General features: G+C 40.7%; 1 protein-coding gene across 5 annotated transcripts in view; it reads left to right on the forward strand.

The window, feature by feature from the left end:
• FAM168A (family with sequence similarity 168 member A) overlaps window positions 1-16,290 on the forward strand; it is a 244,535-nt gene that overhangs the window by 205,566 nt on the left and 22,679 nt on the right. For all 5 annotated transcript variants that reach the window (XM_037026204.2, XM_037026203.2, XM_037026206.2 and 2 more), the window contains one exon: window positions 10,850-10,930. In XM_037026204.2, coding sequence (XP_036882099.1) covers window positions 10,850-10,930 — 81 coding nt within the window. The remainder of the gene's footprint in view (window positions 1-10,849; window positions 10,931-16,290) is intronic.

Consider the following 16,290-nt stretch of genomic DNA (forward strand, 5'->3'; position numbering starts at 1 on the left):
GAAGGAAGATCCTGTAATTGCCCCTAAAATAAAAGGCATCTGAAATGACATAACAGGGGTGTGATTTCCCATGGCTGCACAATCTTTCACATGAAGTCTGAATACAGATTTTAGCTGTAAGACTATATCAGTTTGCTTCCCAGATTAAACCTCTGACTTTCTTCTTGAGAAGTGACAGACCTCCACATTACTAATTAAGTGACAACTTGGCTACCTTGGTTCTGCAATCAGAAAATGATTGAGGTATAAAGAGAGATTAATTTTCTTAGGAGTTGGAAAGGATTTAGGGAAAGGCATATTAACAAAGATACATATTAAAGCTCAATATTTAAGTATCCCAAAGAAGCTTTTAGGGATTTAGGGATTTAATCTTTCACTTTTAAAATCATCTTTCCATTGTTAGTTAAAATACCAATGAGCATTAAAAAACTACAGAGAGCAAAGAGACAGGTACTTATGCACTGCTAGTACAAGTAAAACTGACAGTCTTTCCAGAAAGAAGCATTGCAAAGTATGTGAAAACTCTCATCATGTCACTTACCAGCTTCATTGCTGTTTCCCTGATGTGAGCTGCCTCATCTATTGCCAGGAGTTTGCAGCAGGCTCCCAACTGGTTTCTGTGTTTCTACCCTTCCTCCATTACAGTCTGTTACCAACACAGCAATATAAGTGACCCTTTTCAGACATGAGATCATGTTATTCTTCCACTCAGACCCTGTTATGGCTTCTCATTTTACTCACAGGAAAAATCAGTCCTTACAGAAGCCTTAGACCCTACATGAACTGACCAGCCCTTTATCTCTGACTTCCTCTACTGCTATTGTTCCACTTCAGCCCTCCTGGCCTCTTTGCTATTCCTCAGATGCGTCCCATATTCTCCTAACTTAGTGTCTTTACACTGTTTCCTTTGTCTGAAATGTTCTTCCTTTAGCCATCTGCTTAGTTTACTATTTCCTTCACATCTTTGTGAAAATCTTATCTTCTCCATATATCTTGTACTGGTTACCCAATTTAATATTCAGTGCCCTCCCTTGGCACACTCCAGCACATTTGATGCTCTTTGCCCTGCCATTTTCTCTTTTTTATAGCACTTAAGACTTGTTTCTTTATATTTACTGCTTATCCTTGGCCTTCTCCCACCCTTTTAAAATGTAAGTTCCCCAAGGACAGGGTACTCAAAATTTTGTTAAATGGATGAGCTTTAAAAATAGCACCATCTTTTGATCTAGAAATCTCATTTCTAGAATGCACTCCTACAAAAATAATCAGGGATACAACCAAAGTTTTATTTAGGTTGTTCTCAGAGTTTTATTTATAATAATGAAAATTCACAACCACCCAAACATCTAAAAACAAAATAATGGTTAGATGATTTGATGTATCTATTAATGGAACATTACAAAGATATGTTTTTGAAGAATATGTAATTACATAGAAAAATGCTTATAATGTAAAAGTGAAAAAGTAGAATTTAAAACTACATATAACCTTACCTCATACCAAATGCAAAAAATGGATCAGTGATCTAAATATAAGAGCCAAAACCACAAAACTCATAGGGTGAATCTTCATGACCCTAGATTTGGTATTGGATTCTTAGGTATGACACCAGAAGGGTGAACAACAAAAGAAAAATAGATAAATTGGACTTCATTGAAATTCATTAAAATCTGGACTTCATTAAAGATTTTTGTGCATCAAAGGTGTTGTCAAGAAAGAGAAAAGACAATCCACAGAATAGCAGAAAATGCTTGCAAGTCATGTCTGGTAAGGTTTTAATATCCAGAATGTGTGTGTGTGTGTGTGTGTGTGTGTGTGTGTGTGTGTGTGTACATATAATATATATAATATATTAAAGAACTTCTACAATTTAACAAAACAAACAACCCAGTTTTTTAAATGCGAAAATGTTTTGAACAGGCCCTTCTCCAAAGAGATATACAAAATGACAAAAAATACATGAAAAGATGTTCAACATCATTAATCATTAGGGAAGTGCATATTAAAATCACACTGAGATAAAATCACACTTCATACCTGTTAAGATGGTCATAATAAAACAATTTTAAAAAATAAGTAAAAGGTGTCAATGATTTATCCAATAAGGGGTTAACATCCAAAATATATGAAGAACTCATATGCCTCAATACCCAAAAATCAAATAACCCAATTAAAAAATGGGCAGAGGATCTCAAAGACACTTCTCCAAAGAAGAAATACAGATGCCCAACAGGCACATGAACAGCTGCTTCACATCACTCATCATCAGGAAAACACAAATTAAAACTGCAATGAGAGATCACCTCACACCAGTTAGGATAGCAAACATCCAAAAGACAAGAAATAAATGCTGGTGAGGATGTATAGAAAAGGGAACCCTCCCTACACTGTTAGTGGGAATATAAACTGGTTCAGCTGCTCTGGGAGGCAATAAGGAGGTTCCTCAAAAACCTTAAAGTAGAAATGTCATTTGACCCAGTAATTCCACTCCTAGGAATTTACCCAAAGAAAACATCCCTAATTTGAAAACACATATGCACCCCTATGTTTATCACCGCACTGTTTGCAGTAGCCAAGATGTGGAAGCAATCTAAGTTTCCATCAATAGAATGGTTAAAAAAGTGAGCCTGCCATTTGCAACAACATGGATGTATCTGGAGGGTATTATGCTCAGTGAAATAAGTCAGGTGGAGAAAGACAAATCCAACTGATTTTATTCATTTGTGGATTATAAAAACAAAGCAGGAGAGGAGCCAAAATGGCGGCGTGAGTAGGGCAGCGGAAATCTCCTCCCAAAACCATATATATTTTTGAAAATACAACAAATACAACTATTCCTAAAAGAGAGACTGGTGGATACAGTACAACAGCCAGGCTACATCTACATCTGCGAGAACTCAGCATCACACGAAGGGGGTAAGATACAAGCCGTGGCCCATCAGAATCTGAGCACTTCCCCCACCCTAGCACCCTGGTGGGAGGAAAGGAGTTGGAGCAAAGAGGGAGCGGAAGCCCAGGACTGCTAAACAACCAGCTCCAGTAATCTGCAACAGGAGCACAGACACACAGTGCATGGTGTACTGGACATTAGAGAAATGATAAAGCAAAATCTGCAAGTGGGTCCCCGCAACCAGCTCCCCTGGGACAAAAGAAAAGTGAGTGATATTGAAAGTCTTAAAGGGACAGGGAACTCAACAGCTGGACGGAATCATCCCAGCACATTCAGCCCAGCGTCTGGGAATCCCAGGGAACGCCAGGCGCCCTAACCCCTTGAGCGGCAGTGCAGCTCTAAAGCCCATCACTGCAATAAGCAGCTTGCCAGTCATTCCGCCAGCCAGTGCAGCCCCTGACACAGCAGCCAGTAGCCTGAGAGCAGTGGGGGTGGAGCAGCCCCGGAACAGGCACAAGAGCCAGCGGCGGCCAAGTTGCCCAGGAGCAGCTGTGCATGCCCACAGTGGAATGGCCCGGGAGCGACTGCACCCCTGGTAGCCGCCCAGAATCTCCTCCCGCTATGCAGCTGCCCAGGCCAGACCCAAAGGCCACTGCCAGCGCGCAGCTGCCTGGCACAGGGAGAAGAAACCGGGGCAAGGAGCAAAGGGGTGCCGCTCTCGCAGGAGAGCACATCTGGTGCGCAAGGCACTCCCCGCAGGGCTCTGGGCTACCCTGACGGCGACCCCGCCCATGGGAGCTTAGGGGATTAACCCGGAGGCTGCTTCAGGAGTGTGGATAACCAACACAGGCAGCAGAGAAGGGCAAGGCAAGCAGCAAACAGGAAAAGACGTTCTCCCAGCTCCCACACATGCAACCTGCCTACAGCTACCTCTATTGCCATGAAAAGGCAGAAGAATTTGGTCCAGTCCAGAATTACCCAGACACCCCCTGAGAGATGACCTGGGGAGATGGATTTAATCAATCTTTCTGAGAAAGAATTCAAAATAAAGGTGATAACCATGCTGATAGACCTGCAGAGAAATATGCAAGAGCTAAAAGAGCAAGTAGGGAGGGAGAATACAGAAATAAAACAACCTCTGGAAGGACTGAAGAGCAGACTGGATGAGGTGCAAGAGGCCGATAATGGAATAGAAACCAGAGAACAGGAATACAGAGAAGCAGAGGCAGAGACAGATTAAAAGATCTCCAGGAATGAAAGAATATTAAGAGAACTGTGTGACCAATCCAAACGGAACAATATTCACATTATAGGAGTAGCAGGAGAAAAAGGGATAGAAAGTGTCGTTGAAGAAATAATTGCTGAAAACTTCCCCAAACTGAGAGGAAATAGTCTCTCAGACCATGGAGGCCCACAAAACTCCTAACACAAGGGACCCAAGAAGGACAACACCAGGACACATAATAATTAAAATGACAAAGATCAAAGACAAGGACAGAGTATTAAAGGCAGCCAGAGAGAGAAAAATGGTCACCTACAAAGGAAAACCCATCAGGCTATCAGACTTCTCAACAGAAACCTTACAGGCCAGAAGAGAATGGCATGATATATTTAATGCAATGAAACGGAAGGGCCATGGACCAAGAATACTGTATCCAGCACAATTATCATTTAAATATGAAGGACAGATTAAACAATTCCCAGACAAACAAAAGTTGAGGGAATTTGCCTCCCACGAAACACCTCTACAGGATATTTTAAAGGGAATGCTCTAGATGGAAGCAGTCCTAAGGCTAAATAGATATCACCAGAGAAAACAAAATCACAGCAAAGAAAGCACACCAACCAAATACTAACTAAAGGCAAAAAATAAAATCAACTACTCACAAAAGCTGTCAAAGGAAACACAAAAGAGTACAGAATAAACACCTAACATAAAAAAATGGAGGAGGAGGAATAAGAAGGGAGAGAAATAAAGAATCATCAAACTGTGTTTATAATAGCTTAATAAGAGAGCTAAGTTAGGCAGTTAGATAGTAAAGAAGCTACCCTTTAACCTTTGGTAACCACGAATATAAAGCCTGCAATGGCAGTAAGTACGTATCTTTCAGTAATCACCCTAAATGTAAATGGACTGAATGTACCAATCAAAAGACACAGAGTAACAGAATGGATAAAAAAGTAAGATCCATTTATATGCCACTTACAAGAGCCTCACCTCAAACCCAAAGACATACACAGACTAAAAGTCAAGGGATGGAAAAAGATACTTCATGCAAACAACAAGGAGAAAAAAGCAGGTGTTACAGTACTAGTATCAGACAAAATAGACTTCAAAACAAAGAAAGTCACAAGAGATAAAGAAGGACATTACATAATGATAAAGGGGCAGTCCAACAAGAGGATATAACCATTATAAACATATATGCACCCAATACAGGAGCACCAACATATGTGAAACAAATACTAACAGAATTACAGGAGGAAAAAGAATGCAATGCATTTGTTCTAGGAGACTTTAACACACCACTCACTCCAAAGGACAGATCAACCAGACAGAAAATAAGTAAGGACACAGAGGCACTGAACAACACACTAGAACAGATGGACCTAACAGTTGTCTACAGAACTCTACACCCAAAAGCAGCAGGATACATATTCTTCTAAAGTGTACATGGAACATTTTCCAGAATAGACCACATAGTAGGCCACAAAAAGAACCTCAGTAAATTAAAAAAGATTGAAATTCTAACAACCAACTTCTCAGACAACAAAGGCATAAAACTAGAAATAAATTGTACAAAGAAAACAAAAAGCTCACAAACCCATGGAGGCTTAACAACATGCTCCTAAATAATCAATGAATCAATGACCAAACTGAAACGGAGATCAAGCAATATATGGAAACAAATGACAATGACAGCATAAAGCCCCAACTTCTGAGGGATGCAGTGAAGGCAGTTCTAAGAGGAAAGTATATAGCAATCCAGGCCTACTTAAAGAAGGAAGAACAATCCCAAATGAATAGTCTAAAGTCACAATTATTGAAACTGGAAAAAGAAGAACAAATGAGGCCCAAAGTCAGCAGAAGGAGGAACATAATAAAGATCAGAGAAGAAATAAATAAAATTGAGAAGAATAAAACAATAGAAAAAAATCACTGAAACCAAGAGCTCGTTCTTTGAAGAAATAAACAAAATAGGCCCCCAGCCAGACTTATTAAGGGAAAAAGAGAATCTACACACATCAACAGAATCAGAAATGAGAAAGGAAAAATCACAACGGACCCCACAGAAATACGAAAAATTATTAGAGAATACTATGAAAATCTATATGCTATGAAAATCTATATGCTAACAAGCTGGAAAATGTAGAAGAAACAGACAACTTTCTAGAAAAATAAAACCTTCCAAGACTGACCAAGGAAGAAACAGAAAATCTAAACAGACCAATTACCAGCAATGAAATTGAATTGGCAATAAAAAAACTACCCAAGAACAAAACCCCTGTGCAAGATGGATTCACCGCTGAAATTTATCAGACATATAGAGAAGACATAATACCCATTCTCCTTAAAGTTTTCCAGAAAATAGAAGAAGAGGGAATACTCCAAACTCATTCTATGAAGCCAGCATCACTCTAATACCAAAACCAGGCAAAGACCCCACCAAAAAAGAAAATTACAGACCAATATCCCTGATGAACGTAGATGCAAAAATACTCAATAAAATATTAGCAAACTACATTAAAAAATGCATCAAGAGGATCGCACACCATGATCAAGTGGGATTCATCTCAGAGATGCAAGGATTGTACAACATTAAAAAATCTATCAACATCATACACCACATCAACAAAAAGAAAGACAAAAACCACATGATCATTTCCATAGATGCTGAAAAAAGCATTCAACAAAAATCAACATCCATTCATGATAAAAACTCTCAACAAAATGGGTATAGAGGACAAGTATCTCAACATAATAAAGGCCATTTATGACAAACCCACTGCCAACATCATACTTAACAGCAAGAAGCTGAAAGCTTTTCCTCTGAGATCAGGAACAAGACAGGGATACCCACTCTCCCCACTGTTATTCAACATAGTACTGGAGGTCCTGGCCACAGCAGTCAGGCAAAACAAAGAAATACAAGGCATCCAGATTGGTAAATAAGAAGTCAAACTGTCACTATTTGCAGATGACATGATATTGTACATAAGAAAACCCTAAAGACTGCATTCCCAAAATACTACAACTAATGTCTGAATTCAGCAAAGTTGCAGGATACAAAATTAATACACAGAAATCTGTTGCCTTCCTATACACTAACGATAAACTAACAGAAAGGGAAATTAGGAAAACAATTCCATTCACAATAGCATCTAAAAGAATAAAATACCTAGGAATAAGCCTAACCAAGGAAGTGAAAGACCTATACCCTGAAAACTACAAAACACTCTTAAGAGAAATTAAAAAGGGCACTAACAAATGGAAATTCATTCCATGCTCTTGGCTAGGAAGAATTAATATTGTCAGAATGGCCATCCTGCTTAAAGCAATCTATAGATTTGACGCAATGCCTATCAAACTACCAACAACATTCTTCAACAAACTGAAACAAATAGTTTTAAAATTCATATGGAACCACCAAAGACCCCTAACAGCCAAAGCAATCCTGCGAAGGAAGAATAAAGCAGGGGGCATCTCACTTCCCAACTTCAAGCTGTACTACAAAGGCACAGTAATCAAGACAATTTGGTACCAGCACAAGAACAGAGCCACAGTCCAGTAGAACAGAACAGAGAGTCCAGATATTAACCCAAACATATATGGTCAATTAATATATGATAAAGGAGCCATGGACATACACTGGGGAAATGATAGCCTCTTCAACAGCTGGTGTTGGCAAAACTGGAAAGCTACATGTAAGAGAAAGAAACTGGATCACTGTCTAACCTCATATGCAAAAGTCAATTTGAAATGGATCAAAGACCTGAATGTCAGTCATGAAACCATAAAACTCTTAGAAAAAAACATAGGCAAAAATCTCTTGGACATAAACATGAGCAACTTCTTCATGAACATATCTCCCTGGGCAAGGGAAAGAAAAGCAAAAATGAACAAGTGGGACTATATCAAGCTGAAAAGCTTCTGTACAGCAAAGGACACCATCAGTAGAACAAAAAGGCATCCTACAGTATGGGACAATATATTCATAAATGACGTATCCGATAAAGGATTCACATCCAAAATATGTAAGGAGCTCATGCACCTCAACAATCAGAAAGCAAATAATCCAGTTAAAAAATGTGCAGAGGAGCTGAACAGATAGTTCTCCAAAGAAGAAATTCAGATGGTCAACATACACATGAGAAGATGCTCCACATTGCTAGTCATCAGAGAAATGCAAATTAAAACCGCAATGAGATATCACCTCACACCAGTAAGGATCGCCACCATCCAAAAGACAAACAGCAACAAATGTTGGCGAGGTTGTGGAGAAAGGGGAACCCTCCTACACTGCTGGTGGGAATGTAAACTAGTTCAACCATTGTGGAAAGCAGTATGGAGGTTCCTCAGAATGCTCAAAAGAGACATACCATTTGACCCAGGAATTCCACTTCTAGGAATTTACCCTAAGAATGCAGTAGTGCAGTTTGAAAAAGACATATGCACCATATGTTTATCGCAGCACTGTTTACAATAGCCAAGAAGTGAAAGCAACCTAAGTGTCCTCATCAGTAGATGAATGGATAAAGAAGAGGTGGTACCTATACACAATGGAATATTATTCAGCCATAAGAAGAAAACAAATCCTACCATTTGCAACAACATGGATGGAGCTAGAGGGTATTATGCTCAGTGAAATAAGCCAAGCGGAGAAAGACAAGTACCAAATTATTTCACTCATATGTGGAGTATAAGAACAAAGAAAAACTGAAGGAACAAAACAGCAGCAGAATCACAGAGCCCAAGAATGGACTAACAGTTACCAAAGGGAAAGGGACTGGGAGGATGGGTGGGAAGGGAGGGATAAGGGTGGGGGGAAGAAAGGGGATATTATGATGATTTCACATACACATATATTAGCATGTATAATGTGGGGGGCATGCATGAGTAGGGCTGTGCAATGCAGAGAAGACATGTAGTGATTCTACAGCATCTTACTATGCTTATAGACAGTGACTGTAATGGGGTTTGTTGGGGGGACTTGGTGATGGGGGGAGTCTAGTAAACATAATGTTCCTCATGTAATTGTAGATTAGTGATACCGAAATAAAAGAAAAAAAGAAAATAAATAAAATAAGAAAGCAAAACTGAAGGAACAAAAAAAGCAGTAGACTCATAGACACCGAGAAGGGACTAGTGGTTACCAAAGGGGAGGGGTTGGTGAGGGTGGGTGGCAGGGAGAGGGGAATCAAGGGGCACTGTAATTCGTAATCACTGGGAAGGTAGGTACAGCACAATCACTGGTCACTGGGAAGGCGGTACAGCACGGAGAAGACAAGTAATGACTCTATACCATCTTACTACGCTGAAAGTCAGTGACCACAATGGAGGGGGTGAGGACTTGATAATATGGGTGAATGTTGAACCACTATGTTGTGTATGTGAAACCATCATAAGATTGTATGTCAATGATACATTAATAATAAATAAATATAAAGTATTGGTAAGGATGTGGAAAAATAGGAGCCCTCATGCATTGCTGGTAGGAATGTAAAATGGTGGAGCCAGTATGAAAAACTGTTTGGTAGTTCCTCATGAAGCCTAACATGTAATTTACTTATGACTCAGCAATTCTACTCCTAAATATATGTCCAAAAGAATTGAAAAAGGGACTCAAACAGGTACTTGTATGCCAGTGTTCATAGCAGCATTATTTTCCATGCCCAAAAGGTGTAAACAACCCAAGTGTCCATCAGCAGATGAATGGATAAACAAAACATGGTATATGTAGATGATGAAATATTATTTAGCCATAAAAAATGAAATTTTGATACATTCTAAAACATGAATGAACCTTGAAAGCATTATGCTAAGTGAAAAAAGCCAGACACAAAAGGATAAATAGTATCTGATTCCAATTACATAAAATATCTAGAATGGGCAAATTCATAGAGATGCAAAGTGTTAGAAGTAATGGGCTCCAGGGAGAGGGAAAATGGGTGTTATTGCTTAATGGGCACAGTATTTCTGTTTGGGGTGATGAAAAAGTTTTGAAACAGATAGTGGGGATGGTTACACACATTGTGAATATAATGCCACTGAATGGGACACAAAATGGTTAAAATCACAAATTTTATGATATATATATTTTTTGTTACAATTAAAAATTTCTAAGAAAAAAAACACCATATATAAATAAGGCAGTGGGATGGATCTGGCTTGTATGGGCCCTGTAGGGCCCATTATGAACATCTCTTCCCAACTACTCATTTAGTGATCTTGATAGCTTAAAATCAGCTCTAGTGGGAGTATTCATACTATGGAATTTGGCAAATGCTACAAATGGGACTCCCACCTCAATTCCCTTGAGCCATTTTTAAATATTTACCAGTACACCACTGAATAATGTCTATAAAAATGCACAGAAAATTATTTGAAAGGATAGATGCCAAAGTGTTACTCCTCTAAGGAGGAGAGTACTGTTGTGGCAGGAATGTGAGAGTAAACTTAAATTTTTACCCTATACACTTCTATAATGTTTCAGTCTTTTTAAAAATGAACATATAGACATATATTTCTTCTACTGCTTTTAAAAAATAGAAAAATCTGCATGTGGTGGTATTGTGGTCTTGTTGACTTTTCTTGAGGGGCTAAAAGCTGGTCACACATAAATGTCTGAAATGACCCAAGAAGAGATTGAAGGCCAGACCTTGGACTTGGATTCTGGTTCTTCAGAAATCTTCTTTACTTCGTTCCCAACTAAATAGGGCTTTTTTGTCTCTTCATAGGTTACCCCACAGCCTACCCGGCAGCGGCCCCTGCCTACAATCCCAGCCTGTACCCCACCAATAGCCCCAGTTATGCTCCAGGTAAGGAGAACATAGCAGTGGTGAGTGAGGTGGGAGATGGGGCTCTATTTGGAAAAACAAACCCACCTGCCGGCCTTTCCCTGTCCTTAATGTCTGGGCTGAGCCTGTCCAAACTATCCAGGTTTCTCCTGGGAGTCCCATCTGGGAACTCAGGGTTGGGGTGGGAATGGAATCTCTTACCTTCTCCTTGGGACTTCAGATTGGCCCATCTCTCCTCTGCTGGAATATCTGAAACATGCATCCTCCTCACAGAACTTTCTCTGATCTCACAAACAATGTCCAAATCTATTCTTTGCTTGGCTTCTCCTGAGGCTGCCATTGAGACATATGCATACACACAGACACACAGACACAGACACAGACACACACAAACACAGCAGACTTCCTGGTTGTGGATTTGGAAGAGAGTGAGAGACTTGCCACCAGAGGATAAATGAGAGACTTGCCACCAGAGTATAAAGAGCTGGCTTTCAAACTGAGGCAAGGTACTTGTTTTTGAAAAATAAAACCAGCACTCCTTGGATAAATGTTGAAATAGGTTTAACAATGTTGAAAAAAATTAGTTCTCCTTTGGGCTAGTGCAGAGGTCTCATCTTACCCCCTGTGTCGGCTGCTTAAACTTGGGGAGGAGGAAGAACATGGGGCTCCGCAGTTAGACAGCCCTGGGTTTGGATCCTGATTATTCAACTCAGTAGTTGTGAGGCCTTGGACAAGTTACCTCACCTCTCTGAGAAATGTTTGCCTGCCTCGTAGAAGTTTCTCTTCATTTACTCAACAAGAATTTATCTGTTGAATGCCATACTAGAATAGAAAAAAAGAAAGGATACCATCTTTCTCTGAGGTAGTTTACAATCCACCTGGGAGCCAGCATATAAACAAGTTCACAGCTGTACAGTGTGGTGAGTATAGTAAAAGGTATACATATAAGAGGAGAGCAAGTGGCGGAGGGAAGAACACTTTGCCTGGGTTTCACAGTGTACCGGAGCCTTCACAGAGGGCCCAGCAATAGAGACTCGAGGGAGAAGTTGGAAGCACCCTTTAAGTATACAGAGGAAGAGTTGGGCATTCTAGGCAGAGTAGACCATGGCAGAGGCACAGAGATATAAGGACATGTCGCTGTAAGAACGTAGAAGGATTGAGAGTGGTGGAAGACTCCTCTATGTGGAGGGGGGGGGGAACTATAGATGTGCAAGGACCAGATTTGGAAAGCCCTCGAATGTCATGATAATACCCTCAGTTTCTTTTTTAGTAATTATTATTCTGGAGTTAGCTTTAAAAGACCTTAGAGATTCTCCAGTTCAAACCCTTCTCTTGATAAGCAAGATCCAGACAGAAGCAGTGCTTTGTCCAAATTACCCACTGAATCAACAGTAGCATATGGATGAGAACCCTTGGCAGATCCCCTGGCTCTTGGTCTCATGCTTTTCTGTGCCAATCTATACTCATCCTACTGTCATTCCCTTTCTTCTGGAATGTTAAAATATGAGAAGAGCATGTGCAAGGTCAGAAGACCTAGATTTGAGTTTTGACTCTGTCACTTCCTAGATTAGCAATCTTAAAGTCACCTGACCTCAACTGCCCCTCTCTAAAGTAGGAATCATTATCATAATCATACACACAAGCACATATGTATCATGAACCCTGGCTTTTTCGGCAGACAAGAATTGTTTCATGCAAATAGCTAATGCTAATCCCTAAAGTGCTTATACAGGTGGGTCATTCCACAGACATTTATTTTGGCCCTGCTATGCCCAAGGCAGTTTGGAAGACACTTGATGATTCAGATGTGAGGAAGTTGTAGCCATTGCCCTCAAAGAGCTTCTGAGCAGGCTAAAAAGTCTATAATCATACCACAGCATTGATATTTTATTCTATATTCACTTTTAATAAGACAGGTGTTTCTCAAAAATTTACAATAGGCAGAAACAAAAGCTTATGGAAATTCTCTGCTGAAATACTTAATCAGGGAGGTTCTCAAGATGGCGGCATGAGTAGGGTGGCAGAAATCTACTCCCAAAACCATATATACTTTGAAAATACAGCAAATACAACTATTCCTAAGAGAGTAACCAGAAGATACAGTACCCCAGCCAGGCTACATCTACATCTGCAGGAACTCATCATCTCACAAAAAGGGTAAGATTCAAAGCCATGACCCAGTGGGTCCCAAGCACTCCCCCTACCCCAGCTCACCAGCAGGAGGAAAATCAGAGTGGGGAAGGAGTGGAAGCACAGGATTGCTCAATGACCAGTCCTAGTAATTTGCACCACGAACACAGACACACATTGCATGGTCTACCAGATATTAGAGGAACAGAAAAGCAAAATCCAAGACTAAGACTGAGAACAGGTCCCCACAGCTGGCTACCCTGGACAATAGAAAAGTGGGTGCTTTAAAAGCCTTAAAAGAGACAAGGGTTTAACAGGTGGATAAAATTGTCCTGGCATGCTCAGCCCAGCAGGCTGGGAACTTTAAGGAACTTCAGGCACCCTAATCCCCTGGGTGGCAATGTAGCAATGAAGCCCCTCACAGCGATAAGGAACCTGCCATTCATACCCCCCCACACACACCAGCACTGCAAGCGAACCAGCTGACCTGCCATTGCTGCAGAGCAACCGGGGAGCAACCCCGCCCACAGCAGCCACACAGAGGCTTCTCCCAGAGCACGTGGCTGACTGGGCCAGACCCAGATGCTGCCCCCTGCCCACAGTCAACCAACACAGCAGAGACCGGCACAGAGTCCAGAAGGGCACACAGGGGCTTTATTCTAGCAGTGAACACATCCTGCTCACCTGCAACTCCCACCAGTGACCTAGGCCATCCCAAGGGCCGCCCCACCCATGGCAGCACAGCGGATAAGCCAGAGGCTGCCCCCTGTGCATGGCCGACTGGCATTGGCAGAAGAAGCTGGTGCAGGGTCCGGAAAGCATGTAGGGGCTCTGTTCTTGCAGTGAACAAGTGCTGATTGCCTGCAACCACTGCCAGTGCCCTAGGACATCCCGAGGGCTGCCCTTCCCATGGAAGCTTAGGGGATCAACCCAGAGGCTGCTCCCTGTGTGCAGTTGCCCGGCACAAGCAGCAGAGACTGGCATGGAGTCCCAAAAGCACGAAGAGGCTCCATTCTCGCGGGAGGACACACACCGCTCACCTGCGATCCCCACCAGTGTCCTAGGCCATCCCAAGGACCACCCTGCCTACGGCAGCTTAGGGGATCAACCCAGAGGCTGCTCCCTCTATGCAGTTGACTGGCACATGCAGCGGAGTTGGGCAAGGTGACCAGCAAGCAGGAAGGGATTTGTTCTCCCAGTAGATACATGTGCCACTCGCCGGCGGTCACTTCCATTGCCATGTAAAGGCAGAAGAACCTTGTTTAGTCCAAAATCCCTCAAACAGCAGAGAGAGGGCCTGGTGAGACCGAAATCACAATCTTCCTGAAAAAGAATTTAAAATAAAAGTCATAAGCATGCTGATGGAGCTTACAGAGAAATATGCAAGAGCTAAAGGATGAATTCCGGAGGGAGATAACAGAAATGAAACAAACAATGGAAGGATTTAAGAGCAGACTGGATGAGGTGCAAGAGACTGTTAATACAAAAGAAATCAGAGAACAGGAATACAGAGAAGCTGAGGCAGAGAGAGATAAAAGGATCTCTAGGAATGAAAATATTAAGACAACGGTGTGACCAATTCAAATGGAACAATATTCGCATTACAGGGGTACCAGAAGAAGAAGAAGAGAGAAAAAGGGATAGAAAATGTCTTTGAAGAAATAATTGCTGAAAACTTCCCCAATCTGGGGAAGGAAATAGTCTCTCAGACTGTGGAAGTCTACAGATCTCCCAACACAAGGGACCCAAGGAGGACAACACCAAGACACATAATAATTAAAATGGCAAAGATCAAAGACAAGGACAGAGTTTTAAAAGCAGCCATAGAGAGAAAAAAGATAACCTACAAAGGAAAACCCATCAGGCTATCATCAGACTTCTCAACAGAAACCCTACAGGCCAGAAGAAAATGGCATGATATATTTAATGCAATGAAACAGAAGGGCCTTGAACCAAGAATACTGTATCCAGCAAGATTATCATTTAAATTTGAAGGAGGGATTAAACAATTCCCAAGTAAACAAAAGTTGAGGGAATTTACCTCCCACAAACCATCTCTACAGTTGTTTTAAAGGGACTGCTCTAGATGGAAGTGCTCCTAAGGCTAAATAGATGTCACCAGAGAAAATAAAACCACAGCAAAGAAAGTAGACCAACCAAATACTAACTAAATGCAAAATAAAATCAACTCTCCACAAAATCAGTCAAGTGAAACACAGAAGAGTACAGAATAAAACACCTAACATATAAAGAATGGAGGAGGAAGAAAAAGAAGGGAGAGAAATAAAGAATCATCAGACTGTTTATAATAGCCTAATTAGAGTGTTAAGTTAGACGGTTAGATAGTAAAGAAGCTATCCTTGAACCTTCTATAACCACAAATCCAAAGCCTGCAATGTCAATAAATACGTATCTATCAATAATCACCCTAAATGTAAATGAACTGAATGCAACAACCAAAAGACAATGAGTAATAGAATGGATAAAAAAAGCAAGACTCATCTATATGCTGTTTACAAGAGACTCACCTCAAACCCAAAGACATGCACAGACTAAAAGTTAAGGGATGGAAAAAGATATTTCATGCAAACAACAAGGAGAAAAAAGCAGGTGTTGAAGACAAAATAGACTTCAAAACAAAGAAAGTAACAGGGAATAAAGGACGTTACATAATGATAAAGGGGCAGTCCAACAAGAGGACATAACCATTATAAATATCTATGCACACAACGACAGGAGCACCCACATATGTGAAACAAATACCAACAGAATTAAAGGAGGAAATAGAATGCAATGCATTCATTTTAGAAGACTTCAACACATCACTCACTCCAAAGGACAGATCAACCAGACAGAAAATAAGTAAGGACACAGAGACAATGAACAACACACTAGAACAGATGGACCTAACAGATGTCTACAGAACTCTACACCCAAAAGCAGCAGGATACACATTCTTCTCAAGTGTACATGGAACATTTTCCAGAACAGACCACATAGTAGGCCACATAAAGAGCCTCAGTAAATTCAAAAAGATTGAAATTCTACCAACCAACCTCTCAGATCACAAAAATATAAAACTAGAAATAAATTTTACAAAGAAAACAAAAAGGCTCACAAACACATGGAGGCTTAACAACATGCTCCTAAATAATCAATGGATCAATGACCAAATTAAAGCAGAGATCAAGCAATATATGTAAACAAATGAAAAGAACAGCATAAAGCCCCAACTTCTGAGGGATGCAGTG

The sequence above is a fragment of the Manis javanica genome, chromosome 11 (genome assembly GCF_040802235.1).
Source record: "Manis javanica isolate MJ-LG chromosome 11, MJ_LKY, whole genome shotgun sequence".
Classification (NCBI taxonomy): domain Eukaryota; kingdom Metazoa; phylum Chordata; class Mammalia; order Pholidota; family Manidae; genus Manis; species Manis javanica.